The sequence below is a fragment of the Pan troglodytes genome, chromosome 7 (assembly GCF_028858775.2).
Source record: "Pan troglodytes isolate AG18354 chromosome 7, NHGRI_mPanTro3-v2.0_pri, whole genome shotgun sequence".
Lineage (NCBI taxonomy): Eukaryota > Metazoa > Chordata > Mammalia > Primates > Hominidae > Pan > Pan troglodytes.
In genome coordinates, this window is record NC_072405.2 from 50,028,628 (window position 1) to 50,055,216 (window position 26,589).

The 26,589-nt window shown below is 47.7% G+C and overlaps 1 protein-coding gene across 17 annotated transcripts in view; it reads right to left on the reverse strand.

The window, feature by feature from the left end:
• The window catches only part of ANK1 (ankyrin 1), a 240,387-nt gene that overhangs the window by 71,610 nt on the left and 142,188 nt on the right, over window positions 1–26,589 (reverse strand). For all 17 annotated transcript variants that reach the window (XM_016959397.4, XM_016959396.4, XM_016959393.4 and 14 more), the window contains exons 3-4: window positions 6,430–6,528; window positions 371–469 (exon numbers count right to left, since the gene is read on the reverse strand). In XM_016959397.4, the coding sequence (XP_016814886.1) occupies window positions 371–469; window positions 6,430–6,528 (198 nt within the window). The remainder of the gene's footprint in view (window positions 1–370; window positions 470–6,429; window positions 6,529–26,589) is intronic.

The window sequence follows — 26,589 nt, forward strand, 5'->3', positions numbered from 1 at the left end:
TGCCTCCCCTCGCCACCGTAGGTCAGTCTCTTCGGCTCACATACTCCTCATTGATTTCATCAATGCTGCACTGCACACCTCATTCCCCCAGTCCTCAGTTTCTCTCTCCACCTAGGCTACAACTGGACATACTATTTGGCTTAGGTCCAAAACAATTCAACCCCGTCATGCTTAGGACATGCAGTCTATGCATGTGAAATAATAAAGGACACCTTCACCACTGCTCAGAGACATGCTCCTGAGAAATCTAGGCCCTGCCCCACAGTAGTGTGTGTGTTAACACGGCTGCCAATGGACCCATGAGGGAGCAGCAAAGAGGAACCACCTGTGGAAAGGCAACACCCTCTAGTCCAGACCAGAGAGCCATTACCTGTGACTGGGCGTTGACGTTGGCTCCATAGTTGACCAGCTCCCGGACCACCTCATCCTGCCCGGCCAGAGCAGCGATGTGCAGGGCCGTGTTCCCCTTCTGAAACACATGGGGAAAGGGAACAGAGGCGGTTTCCCACTGGGCCTGCTACGGGACCAGCAAAGGTCTGTGGACAGGTGCTGCTTGAGGGACCCGGGGGCTTTCTTCATGGCCAAAAGGGGTAGAAAGGACACACGTGTGTGCTTGACCCATTGCACATCCTGAAATCATACTGAAAGTACAGGGAGGAAGATCCAGCCTGTTCTCTGTGACAAACAATGCTGCAAGAGCCATAAAAAAGAAGGAAATCAGGTCTTCCGTAGCAACTTGGCTGGAACTGGAGGCCAGTAACTTACATGAAGCAACTCAGAAGCAGAAAGCCAAATACTGCATGTTCTCACTCGTAAGTATGAGCTACATAATGTGCACACGTGGACATACAGAGAGTGGAGAGACACTGAAGACTCAGAGGGTGGGAGGTGGGGGCAATGAGAAATTATCCTTTGGGTGGGATGCCTACTCTTCGGGTGATGGCCACACTAACAGCCCAGGCTTCACCACTACACAATGTATCCATGGAACAAAGCTGCACTCATACCCCCTCAATCTATAAAAAGAAAAACATTTAAAAAGAAGACCACCAGCACTGGCTGGTGTGATTGGAGTGGTGCAGGAAGGGGGCAGGTGACACTGAGATGTGCGGTTGAAGGAGAGTGCGGCCATGTCAAAGGAACTCCTTTTTTTTTAATGTATCCATAATAATTAAAAATAAAAAAATTTTATAAAAGAAAAATAATACTGAAAGAAAAAAACACCCCCCGCCAACACACAACTTCTGAACATCTAATCTGCTGTGTGCGTGCGGCGTCCTGTCCCCAGCAGACAGCGCGTCGGCGTCCCTCAGGACACACACTGGAAGGCTTGTCAGCGAGCTGGCCTTCCGCGGACCTGCAGCTCCGCTCAGCCTGCAACTCTGCAAGGCAACAAGCCCTCTGAGAGGCCTGGGAGCGCCGGGAAAGGAGGCCAGCAGGTCCCTCAGGCCCATACCTTTGACGCCATCCCAGGGATACCCACAGACCACAAGCTGCAGTGGAGGGGACAAAGAGATGGGAGGCAGGAGAGTGAGGAAAGCATTGTACAGAAAAGGAAAGGGTAAGATCAACTCTATGATGTATGTAGGGAAGAGAAGAAAAATCAGAAAATAAATGGGGGGTAATAAATGGAATACAATCTGGCCAAGAAAAATACAAAGAATATCCAACATACTAGTAAGCAAAATGTAATGAGTAAGGTTTCACCAAATCCAAGAGGAGAGAAAAACTGGAGAGAATAAACACTGGAGGAAAACTAGGCACGTAATTGTTTTAAACTTTGTAAAAGATAAGAACCAATGGCAGAGACTGAGAAATAAGGCAGGTTCTGAGAAAGTGAGTTTTTGTTTTGTTTTATTTTGTTTTTAGAATTGGAGGTCTCGCTCTAACACCCAGGCTGGAGCACAGTGGCACCATCATAACTCACTGCAGCCTCCAACTCCTGGGCTCAAGTGATCCTCCCACCTCAGCCTCCCAAGTAGGTGGGACTAAGGCGTGTGCCACCGTGCCCAGCCAATTTTTAAATTTTTTGTAGAGATGGGCTCTCACTTTGTTGTCCAGGCTGGTCTCCTGTCTTAGCCTCTCAGCACTCTGGTATTACAGGCATGGGCCTGAGAACATGAGTTTAACATTCTCAGGTTTTCTTGTCTGGATTCTTCTTTGATATTAAACAACAATTCACAGACAGGACCAGCAGCCTCCATCTGTTCCCGGGATACCCACAGCCTTCCAGCCAGGCTCCTGCCAGCCCCTGGGGGTCCTGGACCACAATGTCAGCACTGCCTCTGGGGGTGGACTCCCCTGGGTGCCCTGCACCTGCGCCCCAATTCAGGGAGTTGAGGGGCAGGGGCGGGCAGCCTCCACTCCATGCTTCTGTCAAATAGGGCGAGTGGAGAAAATAGGTCCATGGTCGGATCCATCTGTCCCTGCACTACTTAAGGAGCAGAGATCTCAAACAACCTCATTTTTAGAGTTTAGACAGTATGTAGTTCTTTTTACTAAACTACATAATCATTAACTAATCAATTTCAAGAAACTTAAGAACTGACAAGCAGGGACTTTGGACTCTGACCTTGCCCAGTGGCTCCTGTCACCTGGAGGAAAAGCTTCCTCACTGAGATGGAAGGGAGCAGCCTGGGTCCTAGCCGCGTGGCCCCCCAGCCGCTGCTGACCCTGCTTCCCCGTGTCAGGGAGGCAGCCCCATGAGGCCGCCCTGGGGTCTGGGAAGCAGCTCAGGTCTGTTTCTTGTACTCTGCCTGGTAATTCAAGCATAAAGCCTGGGGCTGGGTGCAGCAGCTCACATTGGTAATCCTGGCACTTTGGAAGGCCAAGGCGGGAGGATTGCTTGAGTCCAGGAGTTCAAGACCAGCCTGGGAAACAGTGAGACCCAGTCTGTCTGTCTTTTCTTTCTTTCTTTTTTTTTTAAAGGCATAAAGCCTGTTTATGTTTTGTTTTGTTTAAAGGCAGGCACTTCCCATCTGTTGCCTCCTGAAGTTGTCTTTTTGATTTCTCCTCAAGTTCTATTTGATGAAGAAAAAGGTTTTTCCTCAAGTATCCATTGGAGAATAAATGCCAGATATGAAAGTCTGGAAGCTCATTAATAATTTTTCATAGAAGTCCAAAGAGCCTCCATTGAGAGGCTTGGCACCTGCTGTACCAAATGGAGCAGCACTGCTGGCACCAGAAACTTTTCTAGACACCAGGACGCTGAGCTCCAAGTGGCATCTTCTGGGCTCCCAAGGAAAAGAAGGAGGCATCCTGGGTGCATTCATTCACTGGCCACATGCTTCCTGGGCATAAGCACAGAAGGCCTGGGCCAGCATGGAGGCACAGAGGCCGTGGAGACATCAAGAGGCTCACGTCAAAGGTTTCTTTCCAACTGACCCTTCCTGCCTGAAGTCCAATGATATGAGAGCTTTCATTACCCCACGAGGAGGGGAAGGTCACCCTGTTTTGGGGAGCTCATCAGTGATGGAAACCTGGCTATGGATCTTGGTTCGGGCCAGCTGAGCCAACGGTAGCATAAGTGAGGAATAAGAACACAGGGAAAATTCTGGAAGTGGACCTCCTTTCCCCTATCTACACACACACATTATGAGGCCCAAGAAGGCCCCTGGCCTAAGTTGTGGGAGTCACAGGAAAAGGGATTTGTGAGCCTCTATTTTCTCTGCCTCTCCCTCACCATGAAAGAACATGGCCTCAAAGGAGCAGGAAAAATTACTTAGCTATATTTTGCTCCACAAACACCCAATTTCTCTATTTTCAGGGGCTCACAGAGCTCAGAGCAGGGAGGATGGTTGCATGGGTGCCGATTGAATGCAAGTGGAAGCGGGAGAGGGACCCCAAGTGAGAGAGCAGGCTTTTTTCCAGTGGAGATGAAAGCTGTCCCCATTCATTAACAGCTTAGGTGCTGAGCTCCAGTCTCTAAGAGCTGGAGATAGGAGGATGGGGAGAGAATGCATTTGTTTTGTGCTTTTAAAATTTCTAAGTACATTTTAGGAATCTAAATTGGTTTTGGCTTTTTACTCTTTTTCTTCTTTTTTTTTTTTTCATCTTTCTGCTGCCTGGGAGCCCCATCACAGTCCCCAATCTGTTGTGACTCTTCCCCAGCCCACGGTTTCAGCTCCACCTTTTTTTTCCCCCTCTCTCTGGATGGTATTCCAAAGCCACGTTGGCTTAGAAAATTTCTAAAAATAAAAAAGACACACCAAGTGTTCACTTGCAAAATCACAACCTGGGGAGGAGATTCGGAAATAGTCGAAGCGCTGAAGCCTCGTGTTTCCGCAGCCCTTGAAGGCACGCCAGGGCAGGCGCCACTCCGGCACACGCGGGGCAGGTCAGATGGCACACAGCTCACAGCCAGGTACGTGGGAGTGTGCAGAGAAAATAATCTCACCCTTCATCCACACGAAAAGCAGGGTGGGAACAATTGGAATTTGACATAGAATTTGGGAAAAAAATACCCCGTATCCAGTCAGAAAGAGCAACTCAGTTTATTTTATCCATAAGTGCAATAAGATCTTTTCACATTCAGGAAATGACATGAAAATTACAGAATTTTACCTCAAGAGATGATTCTACCTTCATAATATTTTGGTAGTTCACTTCATAACCATAAATTATATCTGCTCTCTACATATTGTTCTTCTATGTTCTCTGCTTGAGAGGCGGCAAACTGTTTGCTGCATGGAACTGAAATTGAGGTTGTGTGTGAGACTACGTGTAATATATACCAAAAGGAAAATAAGAGGCTAGGGGGAAAGAACTCCAGAAGAAAAACATGGGAAAGGAACAGAGGAGGGAAGAGAAGAGAAAACAGTAACTGGGGAGACAGTACTTGAGTTAGCAAATGGAGATGATTTTTTGTTTCATTTTATTTATTTATTTTTGAGAGGGAGTCTGTCTCTGTCACCCAGGCTGGAGTGCAATGGCGCGATCTCGGCTCACCGCAACCTCCGCCTCCTGGGTTCAAGCGATTCTCCTGCCTCAGCTTCCCGAGTAGCTGGGATTACAGGCCTGTGCCACCACGACTGGCTGATTTTTGTATGTTTAGTAAAGATGGGGTTTCGCCATGTTGGCTGGGCTGGTTTCGAACTCCTAACCGCAGGTGATCTCCCCTCCTCGGCCTCCCAAAGTGCTGGGATTAGAGGTATGAGCCACCACGTCCAGCCTTGTTTCGTTTTATTTATTTATTTATTTATTTTTGAGATGGAGTTTCACTCTGTCACCCAGACTAGAGTGCAGTGGTGCAGTCATGGCTCACTGCAACCTCCACCTCCGCTTGAGGCAGGGTTCAAGCGATTCCCCTGCCTCAGTCTCCTGAGTAGCTGGGATTACAGGCGCCCGCCACCATGCCCGGCTAATTTTTGTATTTTTAGTAGAGACGGGGTTTCACCATGTTGGCCAAGCTGGTCTCAAACTCCTGACCTCAAGTGATCCTCCCGCCTCAGCCTCCCAAAGTGCTGGGATTACAGGCGTGAGCCACCGCGCCCAGCCTGTTTCATTTTATTTTTAATTGCTGGCTGCATCTTGTTTGATAAATAAGATGCATGTCAGGTAAAAAATGAAACTTATTTTGCAATCTATAGATGTATCAATTTCATGACTCTGGGATTTCGAAGTTGAGTCACTGGTATTTATAATCTACTGAAATGGAGTGAAATACGTTACTGTGGATGCCTGGCGTCGCCCCATGCCAAACGCCTCCTCATGAAAGAGAATGCTGTTCCAGATCGTTAGCGAGGAGAGGAAATCAGTTTGGGGCTGAACAAGGAAGACTTGCTGGAGAAGGAGAAATGAAAGAAATCTGGATTCTTCTCTACAACCCTCAGTAACAACATGGTCACTAGTATTTATTGATTCCTTACTACAGGAATCAGTAATCAATTAATATATCCAATAATCAATAAATGCATCCAATAAGTAGTAAATGCATCCATCCAATAAATACATCCAGGCATTTGATGTATGCCATCTCACTTACTTTTCATACCAACCCTGCAACTAAGTATTATTATCTCCATTTTACAGACAAAGAAGCTGAGCCTTCACAGTGGCCAAGTAACTCGTCCCAGGTCACAGAGTGTGAAGTATGTCTGCTGGGATTCGACTCCAGGCACCTGATTGGCGCTTCCAGAGCCCTTGGACACTGAGTTAGAGTCAAGGACCCTGAGAAAGTATAAAGCCACCAGGAAAGGGCTCTATTTTTAGATACGTAACCTAGTGATGAGGATAAAAGCCCACTGAATCTTTCTGGAAATGGGGTCTGTTTCAGGCAGCTTCAGGGATTCAGAGAACTAAAAAGTGATTGGAAGGATAAGAGAAATTCAGATGCATGCCTGAGTTCTCACATGAAGGACTGGTTTCTAAGGAAGGACTCACAAACTTGAATTTTCAATGCAAAGCTCCCCCACTCCCTGTGAGACATACCTTGGTTGTTGTTTCTAGAATGATTTCTTTGTGCAGAAGTTCAACCACCATTTTCACATGGCCTTCCTTAGAAGCCAGATGCAAGCCATTCAACCCATTCTGTAAAGAGCAGAAAGGCGGGAAGGGCATGGTTAGTCAAATGGTGCTTTCTGCAGGTCCCAGTGGGGGCCCAGGCCCCTTCCCAGCCCTGAGGTGTTCACAGCACTGGAGAGAAGGAGTGGAGTGTGTCTAGAGGTTGGAAGGGGCACAGGGCAGGGCCACCCAGCCTCCCCTTCACGCCTCAGGTCACAACAGAGCAGAGATGGAAAGGAAGGGCAAGAACTAGCCCGCCACTCCCAGATGTGAATTAGGCAGTAAGCTCTCACAACACCCATGGTGACCTTGAAATTCATGTTGGGGCCAGGCTTTAGGCAGCCCACTTAATTAAAATGAGGTAGCTTCAACCCCTGGTTAATTTTCACAGCAGTGACCAGGAAAAGCAAAGTGGTAACACCAGTGCATCCTAAATACTTGTAGAAATAGACATATGTTTGGTAAGATGTTAAACTCTGAAGCAAGGTCATATGAGAAATGAATACCACCAACCACCCAGCTGTAAGATTTCCTCAATAGAAAAATCAGTATTAAAATAGCCCCTTTGGCCCAGTACAGTGGCTTACACCTGTAGTCCCAGCGCTTTGGGAGGCTGAAGCAGGCTGGTTGCTTGAGCCCAGGATTTTGAGACCAGCCTGGGCAACATGATGAAACCCTAGCTCTACAAAAGAAAAAAAAAAGCCCACAGAAGTAGACAGGTGTGGTAGTGTGTGCTTATAGTCCCAGCTACTCAGGGGGCTGAGGTGGGAGAATCACCTGAGCCCAGGAGTTTGAGGCTACAGTGAGCTGAGATCCTGCTACTGGGTGACAGGGCCAGACCCTGTCTCAAAAATAAAAATAAAATGTAAAACATAAAATAGCCCCTTTGCCATCCCACCATTTCAAAGGTGACCAAAGAAGGCTGCCTGACAGTTAAGCTTTAGGAAAAGCAAAAAACAAACAAACAAACAAACAAAACACATTTTCCTTGCCCAACCCTTAGCCCACAAGAGCAGAGCCAATTAAAATTTAACCAATTAAAGTTCCAGCTGCATCTGGTGAAGCTGCCACTGTGCTTTATGGAAGGCAGCCAAGTTCAAGTTTTATTCATCACTCTCATGCTTCCTGCTCTTCTGATCCTTGCCCTGAAAGGTCTTGAAACTTTCCGGCAAAAGCTGACATCAAGGAGTGCTACTCGGAGCCACAAATAAGTCTGACAATATGAAGGAGCAAAATATCAATTCCAACGGATGAGTCGATCTTGGCTCCGTACGGAAAATGATTTTAGTCAGTGAGCAAACTCCACCCCCTGCTTTTTTATTTTGTTCCTGTCCTCCTCCTTCCCCGCCAGCAATTTTCCCCTCCTGTCCTCCTCCTCCTCCTGGCCTCCCGTTTTGATTAATTCTGTTCTATTGCGTTCCTTTCCAGGGGAGGCCTCAGAGCCACTTCAGGCTCCGGTTCATGAAACAGATCCTCACCACCTAGACGGAGGGCTTGGTTTCTGCAGGTGTGATGTGCGGGGTCCCTGACTCACGTCCCCAAATATCTCCGCAGCCCCACCCTGCGTTCCTCGAATTCCAGCTCTCCCATTGTGTCAGGGCATCATTTTCAGGAGGTTCTTGTTCAAACACAAGTATTCTACCTGGGAGTGGGAGTGCATTAGCCCATTCACAGATTAGGCAAATTGCTTTGCCATAACTAGCAGAGGAAAGTCACCCAAAGTCATGATAGGAGAATGGAAGGGGTCCAACGCTTCTTTTATGTGGGGACCTTGGATGCAGCAAATATAACAGATGCCTTGGATGTTAGAGAAATGAGAAGGGGGGCTACAAAGGGAACATTACCTACCTCCTATTTAGGTCAGGGCAGCCCCGCACCCTTGCCTATCAGCACAGCCAGCCTTGCCAGGGTGTGTGTGTAGGGGAGAGGGGGTGGTTCACCAAATATTTCCTCATGCAAACGCCTGAAAATGACCACTGGCCATTAGGTTTCCTCCTCCTGCAGATTTTGCACACCATTCAGTGAAGGGTCCAAAGCTGTGTGGATTCTTCTCACCCGGTGTGAATGAGTTTATTAGAGAAAGCTAGGTCAGAGCCAGTCTGGGTAATAGAGAGGGAGAAAGTGCTTGAGGGCCAGATGGGAATCCAGGAGAAGGGGAGAAAGCACTGGGCAGGCAGAAACCAATTCCCCTCCCCTTGATTTGCAAGACAAATTCACTGCAAAGCAATTTGTCGAGTGACCAGTGCGCTGAGAGCCTGGAGCCACTCTTGCTTCTGCATCTTGCAACTCTTTTCTGGGTGGGTCTGCAGGAAGGAGTCCCTGCTCCTTCTCAGAGCAGGGCAAGCTTTTTCAGGCAGCACACAGCATTTCTGCAAGCGCTCTTCCAACCCAGCGGCAGCCTTATCTAGAAGCTTCCTAGTGCTGACAGCGGATGCCCTGTGATTGCTTGGGAACTGGGTTGGTGTTTGTGGCTGTCGGCACGGCTGGAGTGACAGCCCGGCAGCTGCCGCTGGCCACTTACTGCGGGAAGCTGACTCGCAGCGGCAGCCAGCCTTGCCTCGGTGCTGACGGCTGGGGTTTTAGTGCTTACTTGGGCAGCGCAGTCGCTCTGATGAGCATTCGTGGGTCCTGAATGCATCAAAGCCACAAAACCAGCAAGCCTGGAAAGAAATAGCTAATGCTTGCCGCTAATGCTCTGGGACGGCCGGCCCCTGCTGTTTGAGGCCAATGTTACGATTTCAATCCGGAGGGATTCTAGATATACTGTCTGACCAGAGAATGCAGGACTCGAAAGGGATATTAGAGGTCCCTGAACTCCACCCTTTCATCTGCAGCTGAGGAAGTCAAGGCCCAGAGTAGTCAAACGATTGGCAGAGGCCATGCAGCGTCTCCAGGGCACAGCCACACACAGGACCAACCTGGATTTCCCAGAAAAAAGGAGGTTTGGTTTTCTCCCCGCTAAAAACTACTGTGATAACTGGCTGGGCACGGTGGCTCACATCTGTAATCCCAGCACTTTGGGAACTGAAGCAGCCGGATCACTTGAGGGCAGGAGTTCGAGACCAGCCTGGACAGCATGGAGAAACTCTGTCTCTACTAAAAATACAACAATTAGCCAGGTGTGGTGACACGCGTCTGTGGTCCCAGCTACTCAGGAGGCTGAGGTAGGAGAACAGTTTGAACCTGGGAGGCCAAGGTTGCAGCAAGCAGAGATCACACCACTGAATTCCAGCCTGGGTGACAGAGAGAGACTCTGTCTCAAAAAAACAAAACAAAACAAAACCCAAAACGATGTGTTTCTTTTTATCAGATGATGAAAGCATATCTTCCCTTTTCTGGTCTCCATGAAGCTTAGAGCTAACGAATGGATCTGATTGTGACCTCGGCAATTGATCTCTAGGATTTTATTCATCACTCTGATCTGCAGAAAACCCCCTTTCTTCTCTTCCTGGGTCCCATGCCTCCCTCGCAAAGGGCAGAGAGTAAGACCCTCGCCATGCAAGGGGCCGCCTGAGTAGACCTGCCTCTCGCGGAGCTGCACTCTCCCTCCATCCCAGATCCTGGCCCAGCGATCTCCTTCTTCTTTATGATTTTTAAAAAATGTTTTCTCACTTTATTGTAGATTTGTCTTTAACATAGTCACCCTAAATCACTTCCAAGTCTATTACTGTGGGGATCTGAATCCACTGTTCTCAGCAGGGCCACTGAATCAAACCCCACTGGGCACAGTTAATGAGAGAGATGCAAGATGGTCCGGGAATGCAATGCCTGTAAAAAACACATGGGGACGGGGCTGAGGAAGCACTTGTCTCAGCCACAGGTGTGGACACTGTTGCCATCAAACGCTGAGCAATTACTTAACCCAACTCAACAAATATTTATTGAGAACCTCATCTGTGTCTGGCCCTGTGCTAGAAATGAATCAAACACAAACTGTTTCCCTTGAAGAACTCAGTTTTGTAGGGAACACGGATGCATAAAAAATAAATGCAAAATCATGTGAAAAAAGCCCCAAACAGCATGTAAAGGGGTAGAGGTGGCACAGAAGAGAAAGGAGTTGCTCTGTCAAGAAGACCCAGAAAGCTTCGCAGAGGACTTTTCAAGGCAGAGGTGCCCACCTGCACAAAGACAGAGTTGCAAGTTCATTAAAAACAGCAAGATGAGAAGTGTATCTGAGTTTAGATTCTAAACCCATAAGCTAAAATATGCTCCCAGCTCTCTCAGCAAGTGCCCTCCTCTTCCTTTCCCAAAGCATTTGGATACAACAGATGCACAAACATCCAGACCCCAGCAGCACCTCTCCTCCAGCAATTGGTCTTAGTACGTAGATGGCTGCGTCTACCTACCTAAGGGGTGGTGACAGCCACAAGTCACCACCATCTAGCAGCGGAAGTTGCTGAACACCTGAAAACGAACCTCCTGCACACACACACAAAGGAGCTTGTACAGCTGTCTTATTAAATGCATAACTAGTTTATGCAGGAGACCACTTCTGATATCCAAAAGAGCATTTTGTGGATAAATACCATATTTAATACTTCCTTTTTCTTTAAGCAGATTTTTCATTGCTCAAATGAGAAGGAGGAGGAGGACTGCAAATTATGTGAGCTATTTGTTCTTAGCTGTAAGTATGGACAGAGATGAACTGTAATTTACCACCTCTTCAAAACTGAGAATCATGTTTTACTTCAGCTAAATCAAGTTTAAGTTAGCTTGGTTGCTAAAAGTAAAAGGCAGCTTGCTGAGACTTGCTTTGAATCTTTTCGGCGACTCCATCTCACCTTCACAGCCACTTTTCTTGAAGCCAAACGGCAGACAGGCTGTTAAAGGGGATTGGAGGTGTGGATAAATCACATATTTCTTCCCTCAAATAACAGGGTGTAGAAGATAAGCAAAAAGGAAGCAGAATAATATAAGAGTAAATGATTTCACTAAATTAGAAGCTGGGGAGAAAAGCAATAACTACTTGTGGCCATTTTTTAACCATATGGCTTTCCCTGGAGGAAAACACCAGTTCGCTAGAGTCTTTTTCCTACAGATACTGCCTTCTGGAGCTCCAATTACATGTGTTTTAGACCAGTTGATGTTGTTCCATAGCTCTTGGCTACTCTGTTTTGGTTTGTTTTTTCCCCCTCTTTTCTCTCTTTTCTTTCAATTTGAATTATTTCTATTGACTTATCCTCAAGTTCTTTAATTCTCTCCTCAGTTATGTCCAGTCTACTGATGAACCTGTTGAATAAATTCTTCATTTCTGAGAAAGTGTCTTTTGTTTTCAGCATTTCATTGAACTTTTTCTTATAGTTTTCATCTCTCTGCTGAAAATTTCCATCTACTCATGAATGTTATCTACTTTTCCCACTAGATACTTTAACATATTAATCATAGTTATTTTAAAGTCCATCTAATACTTCCAACATCCAACATCGTGGTCATCTCTAGGTCTGATTCTGTTTATTGCTTTGTCTCTCAACAATAGTTCATTGTTTTTTTCTTTCTTTCTTTTTTTTTTTTTTTGGTGTGTGATAATTTTTAGTTGAGTGCCAGACATCAAGCATAGAAGAGCAGTAGAGACTGAGGTAAATAGTATTTACGGCTGGAAATCAACATGCCTCTTCTTCTGTGAAGTTGTCAGCATGGAGGTGGGAAGGCTGAGTCAATCTCAGGGGTTGACCTGAGTTTGAGTTTTGTTGTTACTTTCAGTGCACCACAGCCTTCACATTCTTACAAAGGTAGACTGTGGTTATCTTGAACTTTGAGTTGGAGCTGGGGTGCCAGGGGCTTTTTGTGTGAGTGTTCTTGACCTCCCTTAACTTCCAGCCATCCTGCATGCCTGGGCCTTAAATGAGGTAATTCTCCATGCTCCTACTCTTCTCCCAGCAGTGGCCTGCTCTTCCTTATTACAACATGTTAGGCTGGCAGGAATGGGCATGTTCTCTTTTGTCGTGCTCCAGCTTCAGTATTAGGCAGCCTCTGTACATCTGGCCCTCTAAGGTGGGATTTCTTTTCCATGTTTAGCAATCCTTCCCCCTTCTCTGTGGCAGCAAAACCTGTCTCACTTGCATTGGTCTTGGGTGAGTTTCTTGCTCCTCCCCCAGCAGTAGTCGACCCCTGCTTGGATTTTTGTGTTTGTTTTTGATTTTTTTTTTTTTTTTTAGATGGAGTTTCACTCTCATTGCCCAGGCTGGAGTGCAGTGGCATGATCTTGGCTCACTGCAACCTCCACCTCCCAAGTTCAAGCAATTCACCTGCCTCAACCTCCCAAGTAGCTGGGATTACAGGCGTCTGCCACCATGCCTGGCTAATTTTTTGTATTTTTAGTAGACGGGGTTTCACCATGTTGGCCAGGCTGGTCTCGAACTCCTGAACTTAGGTAGTCTACCCGTCTCCGCCTCCCAAAGTGCTGGGATTACAGGCGTGAGCCACCACGCCCAACTGCCTGCTTGTTATTGGTGTAGAATCCCGGGCCCAAAACAATCTACAGCCCCTCCCCTAGGAGTCCCAAGGTGGCTGCTCCTATCTTCCCTACAGCAGCAAGTCATTGGCAGGAATGTTTCCTACCCCTTCCCTGGCTGAGGCAGTTTGTTTCTATTCCTCCCCTAGGTCTACGGTCTAAGGATTGGTGTATCTCTGTATGCGTGCACTCTATATACACATTCATGTAATCACCACCCCTCAATGTCTACTTCAAATTAAGGTTCCTGAGTTGGTGCAGTGAGTGCTGGATAAGCCAGCTCAGGCCTCTGGGGCTGACACACGGGTCTTTGCTCAACCATGTCCCCTGGGATACAGACGCAAACCAGGCCCAACTGGCAGACCTGTGGGCTTCAGCCTGGGGCCAGGCACTGCCTCCCACACCTGGACAGCACTGGATTAACAGGCCTGCTCTTACAGCTAGGCTGGGCTGGCTTCTGGCCATGCAGGGATCTCTGGTCCCCAGGAGGGGGACAGGGCAGGTGAGGATGCTGGGTGGGTGGGGAAGAGCAATTGCCTCATTCACCTCATGCACCCATGGGGACCTGGGAGTCCCATTTACAGATGGGTGGGGCTTCCAACCCACTCCACCCAGAACTGGGCTTCCCTCCTCTCAGCGCCCCATGGAGGTAGGGGAGGTGAGGCCTGTTTTATTCTCAGAATAAATGTTACCACAATTTCAAAAATAAAAATAAAGATGAGAGGGTCTGTTTTTGCTTCACATGAGGGAAAGATCTGGAGAAGCGGTGAAAGCTTTGTGTCCGTTCCTCCCTCCACCCCTGCCTGCACAGTCAGAGGTCACCTCCTACACACCTGGCTGCCGAGGGGGCCTCCTCTGGCTCCTGACGTATCCCAATACTTCTCATGGGGGGCCCGTGGAGAAAAGCCTGTTCCAGACACACCGGCCCACACTTGGCCTTCAAGAACATTTAAGATTTTGGTGGCTGGGTGTGATGGTTTTTAATCCCAGCACTTTGGGAGGCTGAGGTGGGAGGATCCCTTGAGCCCAGCAGTTCAAGGCTGCAGTGAGCTATGATTGCACCACTGTCCTTGAGCCTGAGTGGTGAAGTGAGACCTTACCTGAAAAAAAAAAAAAAGATTTTGGCTTGTATGGTGAACACCTCTCTTTCCTGACCTCTGCCAAAGCTGAAGCAATTTACGTGGCCCGCTTCTTAGAGGGCTTTGCCTCTGTTTGAAATTCTGTTTACTCGGCTGCCTTACTACCTCAGGCAGGCATGAGATGGGTTCAGGAAAAAACAATCACTTTGTAAATTATCGAGCTTTTTGTCATCGTCAGGGTAGGAGCCATGCTCTCTGCAGCCTTCTGCATCCTACATACTCTCTGTACTGAGCCCTTAAGGCCAGCTGTCCCCATATGATCTCTTTCCACATGGTCCTAACACAGGAGATAACCTTTTAAGGCTCTTTTTGGCAAAAATCTTCATGCCAAGCACACACACCTAGAGCTGTGCATCTGCCTTTGCTCTTTTTCAGGTGGAATGTCAACTGACAGGATTGTTCTGAAAAGCGATCTGTGTGATGGGCGGGGAAGGAGACCTCAGCTAGGCTATGTTTCTTTTAACATTTTTAAGAAGAAGAAGAAAAAAGTCACATTGAGCCTGATTAATTCAATGTGGAGTATTTTCTTGCACCAACTGTGAGAAATTCCATTGGCAAAATACACAATTCCAGACATTTGTTCTCGTTAAATTATTCCTCTGTTTAGCTCTTCTGATTGCCCCAGTTGCACTAATTGATTTCCAAATGTATGAATACAGGAGACACGGGGAATTTAACTCTTCCTGTCAAGAGAAGGGGAACGGTTTGAAATAGAAAGGCCTCGGTGTCTCTGCAAAACTGCAAGAACATCTCAAAAGCGAATGCCTACATTCCCATGAGGACACACAGCCCTCACACCTCCTTTCCACGCAGCTGTTTATTTCACCCGTGCACAAGGCTGGCCCTGCCTCTATGGAGCAGGCAGCTTCAGCTGCATCCCATGACTGAGGACCTCCCCACCCCACACCTCCTGAAATTCACTGCTCAGTCCCCCACTCCCTTTCTTTGAGCTGTGTTTCCAGAGAACCTAGGCAATATGTTCATATAACACTCGGGAAACACAAACTTTGCATCAATCAATATCTATTATCCAATGATTGGTCGAGCCAGGCCCAGAGGCAAGGGAGCACTGGCCAGGGGAAGATGTTATGGGGATGGAAGGCACCGCAGTCCTAGAAAGAATAGGCCCGATAGCAGTGGCAGAGACACCAAGGAGTCTGAGGACCCCAGAGTGAATAAAATGAAAGATGAGAAAAGAAATGCCTAGATGCTTTTACCTTTACCCATGCAGGCAGCAAAGATCCAGGCAGAAGATCTTGCCTGTGATAAGGAGGAAGGTGTCTACATAGTGGACTCTTCTATTTAATATCCTCGGTTAGTGGGATATATTTCATATCCCACTTTCCTATTCAATTTGGATTCTCTGTTGAGTTATTATAAACAAACAAGTGCTATACTCGATGTCACAGAAGCTTAATTCCCCAAATAGCAACCAACTTGTACATGTGTGACCTCTGGCTTTGCTCTATTATTGGTCCTTGTTTGTGGAGTGAGACCACAACAGAATATATTACATTTGCAGGTCTGCAGCCCTGCAGCTGAGTAGGAGAGAAGAGCCTAAACTGGGGTTACAGAGAGGAAAAGAAGGACTGGAGTGACTGCCATACTTACTCCAAATCCTGAAACTGATGAGAATGAAAGAAAGAGCAGGGAAGAAAGCAAGGCAAAGACCATGGAGCCACAGGAGGCAGAGCAGATGATGGGAAGGGAAGGAGCGACGGCGTGATAGTTTGTCTAGAAGAGGAAATGAACTGAGACACATCAAAAAAATTACTAGAGCTATATAAGTTTTGATTTCTTTCCTCAAATCGCCTACATCAAATTTTCAACCAAAACAGAAATGAAATCAAAGCTGAAGGAGTGCTTTCCCATCTTCCCTTCTCATCCTTCTCCTTCCCTCCCCACCCAGCTGGAGATGTCGGCCTTAGAGGGCAGTGAACAGAGAGGTGCCCTGCAGGGCATGGGCAGCAGCATGTCTGGGGTCTGAGAAAGAGGACAGCTAATGGAGTGGTTGGGAGGTTGTCACACTGAACAAACAAGTCAGTGAATATGTTAAGGAGGACGGGCATCAGTGGCATTCAGGCCTCCTGCTGTCTGAAGGACTGTACAAACATGGGGAGAGGAAAGGCTAGAAAGAATTCTGAGCACTGGGCTGGAACCAGAAATATTGGTGTGATCTCATTGATTCTTCATATATATATATATACATAGACAGCTGTAGACGTAGTTAGCAGACTCGTGTATGCATACACGCATGCACACAGACATATGACAACCCGGAGCAATGGGCTCATCGGGGGCTGGACCCTGGTGTCTAAGTGCTGTCTCCACTAACAGGAACCAGGGATCTTTGGAGAAGTGCTGAGCCAGGGCTGGGGCAGGGCAAGTACAAAATGGGCCTGGGGCACCTTGTGCCAGAAAGTAGGAAAATGCTCAAGGAATGATGAGGACATGTCAAAGGATGAAGAAGCCAACTGATGGGAAGGACTTTTATTGGCCCAGCTTAGACTTGACCATTAAAATAAGTCATGGGAGTATCAGGTTGAAATGAAGACAAATCCATAGGAGACAAATCCATGAGTCCAAACAGCTCGACACAAATAAAGAAAAAATAAATTAATGGGGAGAAGAAAAAGCTTATCCTTTAGTAGAACACCAGCTAAAAAATGTAGAAGACATGATGGAAATGAGGAATCACTGTCTGGAGCCACCACAGCAGTAGCTGATACAGGCAGATCTCATTAATGGGCTCCCATCAATGGATCCCTTTAGACTGAAATATTTCCCTCCCTCAACACAATACTGATCAATTACAAAGGGAAAAGCAGTGAACTTATAGTAGAAAAACGTGGCTGGCACCAACTTTACTTGGTGATCAAGATTAACATCCCCAGGAGTGGGGAGGGAGCATGATTTCTTTTTTTTTTCTTTTTTTTTGAGACAGAGTCTTGCTCTGTTGCCCAGGCTGGAGTGCAGTGGTGCAATCTCGGCTCACTGCAAGCTCCGCCTCCCGGGTTCACACCATTCTCCTGCCTCAGCCTCCCAAGTAGCTGGGACTACAGGCCCGCCACCACGCCCAGCTAATTTTTTTATATTTTTAGTAGAGACGGGGTTTCACAGTGTTCGCCAGGATGGTCTCGATCTCCTGACCTCGTGATCTGCCCACCTCGGCCTCCCAAAGTGCTGGGATTACAGGCGTGAGCCTCCGCGCCCGGTGGGAGCATGATTTCTATGGTATTCCTGTCCAGCATGGCCATATGGCCATGAGGCAGCATCAGACAGACAGCTGAGGCTCAAACTACAGCATGGAAAACAGTCAAACACATGAGAAATGGGCATGCTGAGGGCCTATTCCAGATGGAAGGAGGCTGATGAGACATGACAACTAAATGCAAAATATCTTCCTGGAGAGATTTCTGAACCAGAGAAAGAGAGACAGAAAAAGGTGGAGGGGAACAGAGACAGCGTGAGAAAACAGACAGAGACAGAGAAAGGAAAGGATGGAGGGGAGCAGGAAAGGGAGCGGAGGGAGAAAGAAGAAGGGGCGGGGAGATGTGAAGGAAGGAGGCACAGAGAGAGGGAGAAATTGTCGGAGGAGGGACAGTTAGCAAAATCCTAATGGAGTCTGTGGATTGGATGGTTGTGTTGCATCAGTGTTGATTTCCAGATTGGCAGGCACGTGGGATGGATACGTGGGAAAGTGCCCTTACTTTTGGATGGTGTACACTGGACTGTCTGGAGATGTGCCGAATCAGGTCGCATGTCCTGCATTATAGACAGATGAACAGGGACAGGAAGTGTAGAAGAACGGGCGTAGATAATGCAGACACGGGAGATGCGGGAATTCTCTGTACGTTCTTGTAACTTTTCTATAGATTCGGAACTACTAAACAATTTTTTAGTGGGAGGTAAGGAGGAGTGGTGGTGAGGTGCAGAGGCTGCTGGAGGAGAGGAGTAATGTTGTGGGGGTAATTCTGGGGTCTATGTAGGGGACAGGTGGCCCGCTGGGGCTTCTACACATTTTGGGAATCACAGCCAGTATGAAGTTATAATTACATCTATCTGTCCTGGTTTTTCCTTTCTTTCTTTTAGAGATGGGGTCTTGCTATGTTGCCTAGGATGCAGTACTATGGCTATTCACAGCTCACCACAAACCTCGAACTCCTGGGCTCAGGCGATCCTCCTGAGTAGCTGGGACTACAGGTGCAGGGCCACGCCTGGCTAATTTGTTTTTTAATGTTTAATTTTTAAATTATTTATTTGTTCTGTAGGACAAGGTCTCACTATGTTGCTCAGGCTGGTCTTGAACTCCTGGGCTCAAGCCATCCTCCCGCCTCAGCCTTCTGAGTGGCTGGGCATCTGTCCTATTTGTAAAGGAACTGTGAGGCACGACCTTTACTGGAGTTCTGATATTATTCCAGGATGGAAACCCCAGAGTGCAATCAAACACGCTAAGAGAACAGCCCTCAGCCCACAGGGAAACCCGCTGATGGGGGAGACCTCTTCTGGAGGGCAGGCCTCTCGTTCTGCGGGGCCATACCACCTGCAGCCTCTTTCTAACCCAGATAGTTTATGGCTCCCCAGAGACTGCTTGGTGGGAAAGGTCTGCTAAAAATATATGATCTTGGAATCTAATGAATCAGAAGCCAGGCAGAGCTGAAGCCACTGCCATAACCCTAGTGGAAAATCACACCTGATCTCCTTTGCAAATCTGTCTCTTGCCTAGGGATAGGAAAGACAGAATAAGAGAAGAAACTGAGAGGACAGCACAAACTCAGAGAGAGGTGGCGCAGATGGAAAGGGAGGCAACCGGCTCTGAGCATTTTCTCTGTTTGCTTTGTTGCAATCTAACTTTAGCCCTCCTGCCCAGGTAGCGCTTAGGATTCACAGTTTGCTGGATACTCATGAGGAGGAAAAACACTCTAATCCTTTTCATTACCTTAAGAAAAAGGAATGCACAACGATTTTAGAGCTCTGCAAGGAAATGAATCAACCTCAGCTCACCTTCTTTCTATTTTGATTGTACAGAACTCGCAGCAGCCCTGTGCTCTGAGAAATCCTGCAGCTCAGCAGCAAATCAACTGCAGAGGCTGATGGGCCCTTGGGAAGGTGGAGGAGGAAGTGTGAGCTCGAGTTAATGAGAGAATGGGACTCTGAAATGCAGCTCAGCAGCTAAGAATATCTCCTATGGACTAGAAAGAGCATCTATGCCCGAGATCTTGGTATTCTTTAAAAAAAAAAAAAAAAGACCCAGACCTTTAGAAGAAGGGCAGTGGGGTCAGGAGAAAAGAACCCTGGGCTTCTAAACTGTCCTTATCTATGACCTCCCAGGCTTCAATTTATGCTGCTTTGCAATGACAAAACTGCTCTGAGCTTCCAGTTTCGTCTGAATTCCATAATTCCAAGAATAAGACAACGTAACAGCTTGCAGAAAAGAGTTAAGCTATGTGTTTTGCATGTACAGAAAAGATAATATGCCAAGATTCATATAAACTGTTAACAGTGGTTTCGCAGAACGTAAGGGAGTTAAAATCAGAGCCAAGGCTTGTCAAAACGGACAGAAAGGGTTTACACCAAAGAAGTCAATCGAATGCAAACAATCGTGGCCAATTCTCATTCCTCCTCTAGTCTCATCACAACCATGGGATCTGCTTTCAGCGTTTCCTCTAACAACCAGAGAGGCGAATCTTCCTCAAGGCCCAGACCGAGTGTCATTTTGCCTGTGACTTTACCTGTCCCCTCTCTTTGCCACACTGTACCTTATTTCTAGCCCCCTAAAAGTGGATTGCTTTCTTGGCCATGTTCCACGGACCTTGATAACTCTCTCAAGACCCTCATCACACAGAATTGCATTTATCTGCGCTTGTGTCTGTCTATCCCAAAGGCCTGAATTCTTTGAGATCCTGTGTTTTGCTCACCTTGGTAATCAGGTCCTAGCATGGAGCCTGGTGCATACGGTTTGCAGAATTCAATGCACCTTCATGGAACCTGCCACATACAGGCCTATCTTTTTTCTTTGTCTCTAAGCACTATGAAGATCATGTCTAGTCTTCATATTCTAAATTCCTAGAGCAATGAAACCATAATGTGGAGTTTAGAGAGTGTGTGTTCCTTGCACTACGTTCCGGATCGTTCCTGAAGGTGCTAGTCACCCTTTTCCCAGTCCCTAGGATTCCATGGAATGTCCCTGCTGTGACTACAAATGAAGATTTTTATGTAACTGAACTGGTCAATTAGCTCTTCCTTGGCTGCAGAGGAAGGGAAAATGAAACCAGTCTGGGGCAGATCACCCAGAACAATAACAGGCTTGCTGCACAGTGTCAAATCCATCCTCTGAGTCAGTACAGAGGCTTGGGCTGGGTGTCTCAGTCCTGGGCTCTGAGACTCTTCACCTCTCTGAGTCTCCCCAGCCTCCCTGGTCAAGCACCTGCTCTAACCAACTCTCAGGGTGACATCAGCATTAACGGTGTCGCAGGTACCAGGTGCCAGGCATAGGGGCACCTAGCTGCATATCTGGTTTAACTATTTAACACAGAACACTCTTCTCCCAGGTGAGGGCTCCAATGAAACGTTCTTTCTTCCTCATCCCTATTCCAGAGCTGCACCAAGGCAGCAAGTCTAAAGAAGTTTAATACCACAACACCATCATTTTAGGAAGGCTTTCTGTGTGTTTTTGGGGTGCAGGTAGGATCAGAGAACTATGTAGTTTAATACATTTTTCTATGCCTGTCAACAGTTCCTAAGAAAAAGACAACGACAGAGAAAAGTGCCAGGTTCTAGATCTATACAGATCTAGCTCTAACCTCCTTAGCTGGATTGACCACCATCCTCACCCTCTTTCATTTCATGTACCCCAACCTCCCCGAACTGCCCCCTGCCCCAGTGCCGTTTGGCACTCCAGCCTTTGCAGTCTGTTCCTTCTCACAGCAATTCCTGTTTCCCAGTTCTGTACTCGGAGACTTGTATCCTTCCTTCACAACCTTTCTCTGACTCATTAGCAAGCCAGCCACTACCCTTAGACAAGAAACGACATAAGGGCAGGTCCCAGGACCTGCTCATCTTTGACTGGCTGGCTCTTGGAACATTAGAACAGCTCAAAAAATATTTGTTGAATGAAGGCAGGCGCGGTGGCTTACGCCTGTAATCCCAGCACTTTGGGAGGCTAAGGCGGGCAGATCACGAGGTCAGGAGATCAAGACCATCCCAGCTAACACAGTGAAACCCCATCTCTACTAAAAATACAAAAAATTAGCCGGGCGTGGTGGCGGGCGCCTGTAGTCCCAGCTACTTGGGGGGCTGAGGCAGGAGAATGGCGTGAACCTGGGAGGCGGAGCTTGCAGTGAACAGAGATCCTGCCACTGCCCTCCAACCTGGGCGACAGAGCAAGACTCCATCTCAAAAAAAAAAAAAAATTGTTGAATGAATGATTACACGGACAAAAACATCTCCTGTACTCCTTCAGGATGGCACTTACGATACTGAATTTGTAATCTTTTATCTGCAAGCTGGACCTTTTACCTGCCTCTGAGTTCTTTGAAAACAGGGCACGAATTTATTCATTTTGGTTAGCCCTAGTCTCTAGCATGGTGCATGGATCATTGTAACTGGTCAATAAATGTTTGCAGAATAAATGAATGAGCAGAGAAATTTCATCTTGGACTTTTTTTTTTTTTTGAGACGGAGTCTTGCTCTGTTGCCCAGGCTGGAGTGCAGTGGCACAATCTCGGCTCACTGCAACCTTCGCCTCCCGGGTTCAAGTGATTCTCCTGCCTCAGACTACCAAGTAGCTAGGATTGTAGGCACCCACCACCATGCCCGACTAATTTTTTATTTTTAGTAGAGATGGAGTTTCACCATGTTGGTCAGGCTGGTCTCAAACTCATGACCTCAGGTGATCCACCCGCCTCAGCCTCCCAAAGTGCTGGGATTACAGGCATGAGCTACTGCGCCTGGCCTCATCTTGGACTTCTTCTTTTTTTTTTTTTTGAGATGGAGTTTCTCCCTTGTTGCCCAGGCTGGAGTGCAATGGTGCGATCTCAGCTCACCACATCCTCCACCTCCCAGGTTCAAGTGATTCTCTTGCCTCAGCCTCCTGAGTAGCTGGGATTACAGGCATGCGCCACAACACTTGGCTAATTTTGTATTTTCAGTAGAGACAGGGTTTCTCCATGTTAGTCAGGCTGGTCTCGAACTCCTGATCTCAGGTGATCTGCCCGCCTCGGCTTCCCAAAGTGCTGGGATTACAGGCGTGAGCCACCACGCCCAGCCTCATCTTGGACTTCTTAAGCCCAACTCCCCAAATCCAAAGTCATACAGCATAAGATATTCAGAAGTAACTTCAAGACCTCAGTTTCCTGAGCTATAAAATGGAAATTGAATGCCGTGAGCTCCACTAAGCCCTAAGATTCTATAGCTTGGAAAGGTCGTAATTATTACCATCACCAGAGCACAAGAAATCCTGATCAAAAGACTTGGAATTTGGCTGCTGTAGAAAGTACTACACTGTAGCAGAAATTATTGTTATAGGTGCTCCATTTATTCCAAATGCCTGCAACCCTTTACCTTCAAGATAAACATTAGGGCTTCCTAATGCACATGTGGAACTTTAGGGCACATCCAGGGAGCTGGCATGGTTTCACGTGCTTTCCTGGGCTGGGTTTTCATACTGGAAATCATGTATGCTTTTGTGATCATTCAGATGGTCGAGCTTCTGGACACTGCAGCAAATATTGCCAAATACTCGACCCGTGGGGCTAATGCCAGCATCTGAGCCATGCTTATTGCAGGCTCATTATCCTACGTATGCACGATTGCACACGGCTTTTACAAAGTGATGGTGCTTAGTCTAGTTCCTACGTGGACTAAGTATAAAATATATAAGCTTTCACCATTCATAGCTACAGCAAACAACATTGCTGCTTTTTTTTTTTTCCACACAGTCTGTCAACTGGGTTTATGAGCACGTGCTATAGGTTAAGCAGGATCCTGACACAGAGCAATGAGGAAAGCAAAGCCCTCTCCCCTTAAGGTGCCTACAATTTAGTGAAGACAAAAATAAGCAGACACATAAATGCATATGAAGGCACGCAGTAACAAGCACTATGGAGAAAAATGAGACAGGCAAAGAGGACCAACAGTGCCTGGGCTGCTCTGGGAAGTCTTCACTTTGAACTCTGCCTTACGCTGAGTTGTGGATGACAAGGCTTCTCCTTTTCATGGAAAATTATCTCCTGGAGTCTCAAGCCCTTTCTTTGCTATCAGGAAGGCCAAATGAACCAGCAAGTGTCAGCATCATCGGAATAGAACAGAAAACTAAAACAGTGAGGCTTTTTGCTCCCGGGATTCCAGCTCACGGCCCCCAGTGGAACATCCATGTCAATCTGACAATTGTAGGAATTCAGGGGACACAGGCCGGCACTGCTCTTTTCTGGTTTTATTTTATTTGGTTGACTCATCAATGTGTATAGTCAGTTACTTCATCCCAGAAAGTATTTTTGTATTGCTATAGTCTCCATGAGAAAAAATTTTGATTTGATATTAATCTAACAATAATTCTGGAAACTGAGCATGTGAAGCTAATATGGGTCTGTGCACAATTATGTGGCCATTTATTAAGACAAATGCCAGAGCATCTACCATAGGACACATCCTATGCCAGGCGCTGTGGAGAAACAGAGTCCCCAATCATGGGTTTTGCCTCACCGCGGCTTGGAGCCCACCAGGAGAGGGAAGACCTGCTCGATGTTACCAAGCCACATAGTAGGACCAGCTAGGCTTGAGCCTTAAGAGAGGTACTGACACATCACAAAGGCAGGAATGGCTTCAAGCTATGGGGATCAAGGCTGTCTTCACAGTGGCTGTTGAGCTGAGATGGAACCTCCCAACCCATTGCTATGTGGCTGCTCTAGCTGGAAGAATGACCCATTCCCAGGCTGCGTAAGGAGCCCCGGCAAAATGTGTGCTGAGACCAACACATCTGGGGTGATGACACTCCAAGCCTGGGCAGCAAGTCCTCTGGCCTCCCTACCTCTCCTCTCTCCCCATTATTCAAAGCCACCCCGGGGTCCCACCTGGCCCCCGCACCAGTCTCCTCACCAGTCTTGCCGCTCCTGTCCCTGTGCTCTGAGTCTATCCTCCACACAGCAGCGAGGGCAATTGTTTAGAAACCTCCATCAGCATAAGCATCAAGAGGTGCAACACCTTCAAATGACTTCACCCTTATGGCAAAATCTAAGCCCTCACCAATGCAAGCCCTCTTTGATCTGACCCCAGGCACTCCTCCAACCCCCCTGCCTACCACCTTCCCTTCCATCACTCAACTCCAGCCTCACTGTTCCCCAAGCAAACCACTCTTACTCCTGCCCCAGGGCCTTTGCACGTGTTTCCTGCTCTCCCAAGAATACTGTTCCCCAGAAACCACATGGCGCTCTCCCTTACTTCTTCCAGACCTCTTGAAAGTCATCTCCCTAGAGAGCCCTCCCAACCACCCCACCGAAATAGACACCTTGACCTTCCTCCTCCCCAGTGTCTCCCATCAGCTGACTTCATGTATGTGCCCATCCTCTTAGCTATTGTCTATTTCCTTCACCAGCATGCACAGGCCACGAGCGCGCAGACTATTTTGTCTGTCTTGTTCAGTGCCTAGAATAGGCCTGGCACAGAGTGGGTGTTTAATGAGCGCTGTGGAATGACCCCACACAGGCGAGTGGGAGTATATTCAACATGCCTTTCCTCCCTGCTCTCATCAGCCCCCGCCAGCACTCGACTTCCTCGAAGGCTGAATGACTTCCAAATATCTATCTTTGGGCTGGACCTCTTATCTGAGTTCCAGGCTCAAATATCCAACTGCTTACTATATATTTCTGCTTGGATTCCTCAGAGCCTCCTTACCAGGATCTGGAACAGCTCTGCTCTTGACTCCTCCCCCGTGTTTCCACACACCGGTCTGCTCCCAGCATCCCTCATTTAGTGGATGGTGCCACCACCCACCTGCCGTGGAAGCCAGCCCTCGGAAAGTCTTTCTTGAGTCTACTTCCCCTCAGTGCCCCATCCAATCCATCACCCAAGCCTGCTTGGCTTTGCTCCATCTCCACAGCCATGACCCTCATCCAAGCTGCCCACACGTCCCTCCTGCGCTGCTGGGCACACACAGGCCCCCCACCCACTGCACCGCTGGGCCCTCCACCTGTTTTCCATGCGGTAGCCAGTGAGACCCTTTAAAGCACAACCCTGATCACGTCACTCCTGTGCTTGAATCTGTGGTTCACTTTCCTCTATGCTCGGGAGAAAGACTAGAATCCTTCATGTGGCTTCTACAAGGGGGATATTCAACCAGGACACAGCAATACAGCTGTGCAGGTGTTAAATGCTGAAACGCTCCACTCCTCCAGGTCAGTGGCCACTGCCACAGGCTCTTTTTTTTTTTTTTTTTGAGACAGAGTCTTGCTCTGTTGCCCAAGCTGGAGTGCAGTGGCTCGATCTCGGCTCACCACAACCTCTGCCTCTTGGGTTCAAGAGATTCTCTTGCATCTCAGCTTCCCAAGTAGCTGGAATTACAGGTGCCTGCCATCATGCCTGGCTAATTTTTTATTTTAGTGGAGACTAAATAGTTCCACCATGTAGGCCAGGCTGGTCTCGAACACTTGACCTCAGGTGATCTGCCCACCTCGGCCTCCCAAAGTGCTGAGATTACAGGCATGAGCTATCGCGCCCGGCCTGCTGCAGGCTCTTAAGTACCCCATCCCTGCTGCTCTGGCCACTGTCCCCCTCCCCCAGACCCCTTCCCCTCAGTCAGCAACTACAGGGTTAACATCTGGTGCAGCTGGTGAGCACACACATGCATGCACACACACTGCTCTGGCCCAGGGGCACGCTGTCCCAGTTGTTTATAATTTCAACTTCTAGTTTAGATTTGGGGGTACCTGTGCAGGTTTGTTACATGAATGTACTGCATGACACTGAGGTTTGGAGGGCATATGATCCTGTCACCCAGGTAGTGAACACAGTACCCAATAGTTAGTTTTTCCACCCATGCCCTCCTCCCGCCCTCCCACACCCATAGTTCCCAGTGTCTCCTGTTCCCATCTTTAAGTCCCTGTCTCTGTCGCTGAGTGTTGTGACTCTCGCCCCTACCTGTAAGCTCCAGCACAATCCCAGCTCCACCTTGCCTGGCTTCTCGTGCTGTCTGCACTGCACCCACTCTGGCCTTCCTTCAACCCTCTGCTCCTTTCTCTGCCTCTGGGGCTTTGCACAGGCTGCTCTCTAAGACCGGCATGTTCTCCCTTGCTTCACCTTATTTGCCCCTGCTCCTCCCTCACCTCAGCTGTCTCTTCCTCATGGTAGCCTTCTCTGACCTCTGACTCTAGGGCAGTCCTCTCATATACTCTCTGCCTTCCATTCATGGTTCCTAACATAGTTTTTGGTATGCATATCTGTTTGTGTCATTATTTGATTAATAGCTCTCACTGCCAATAGACTACAGTTCAGAACGGATAAGGA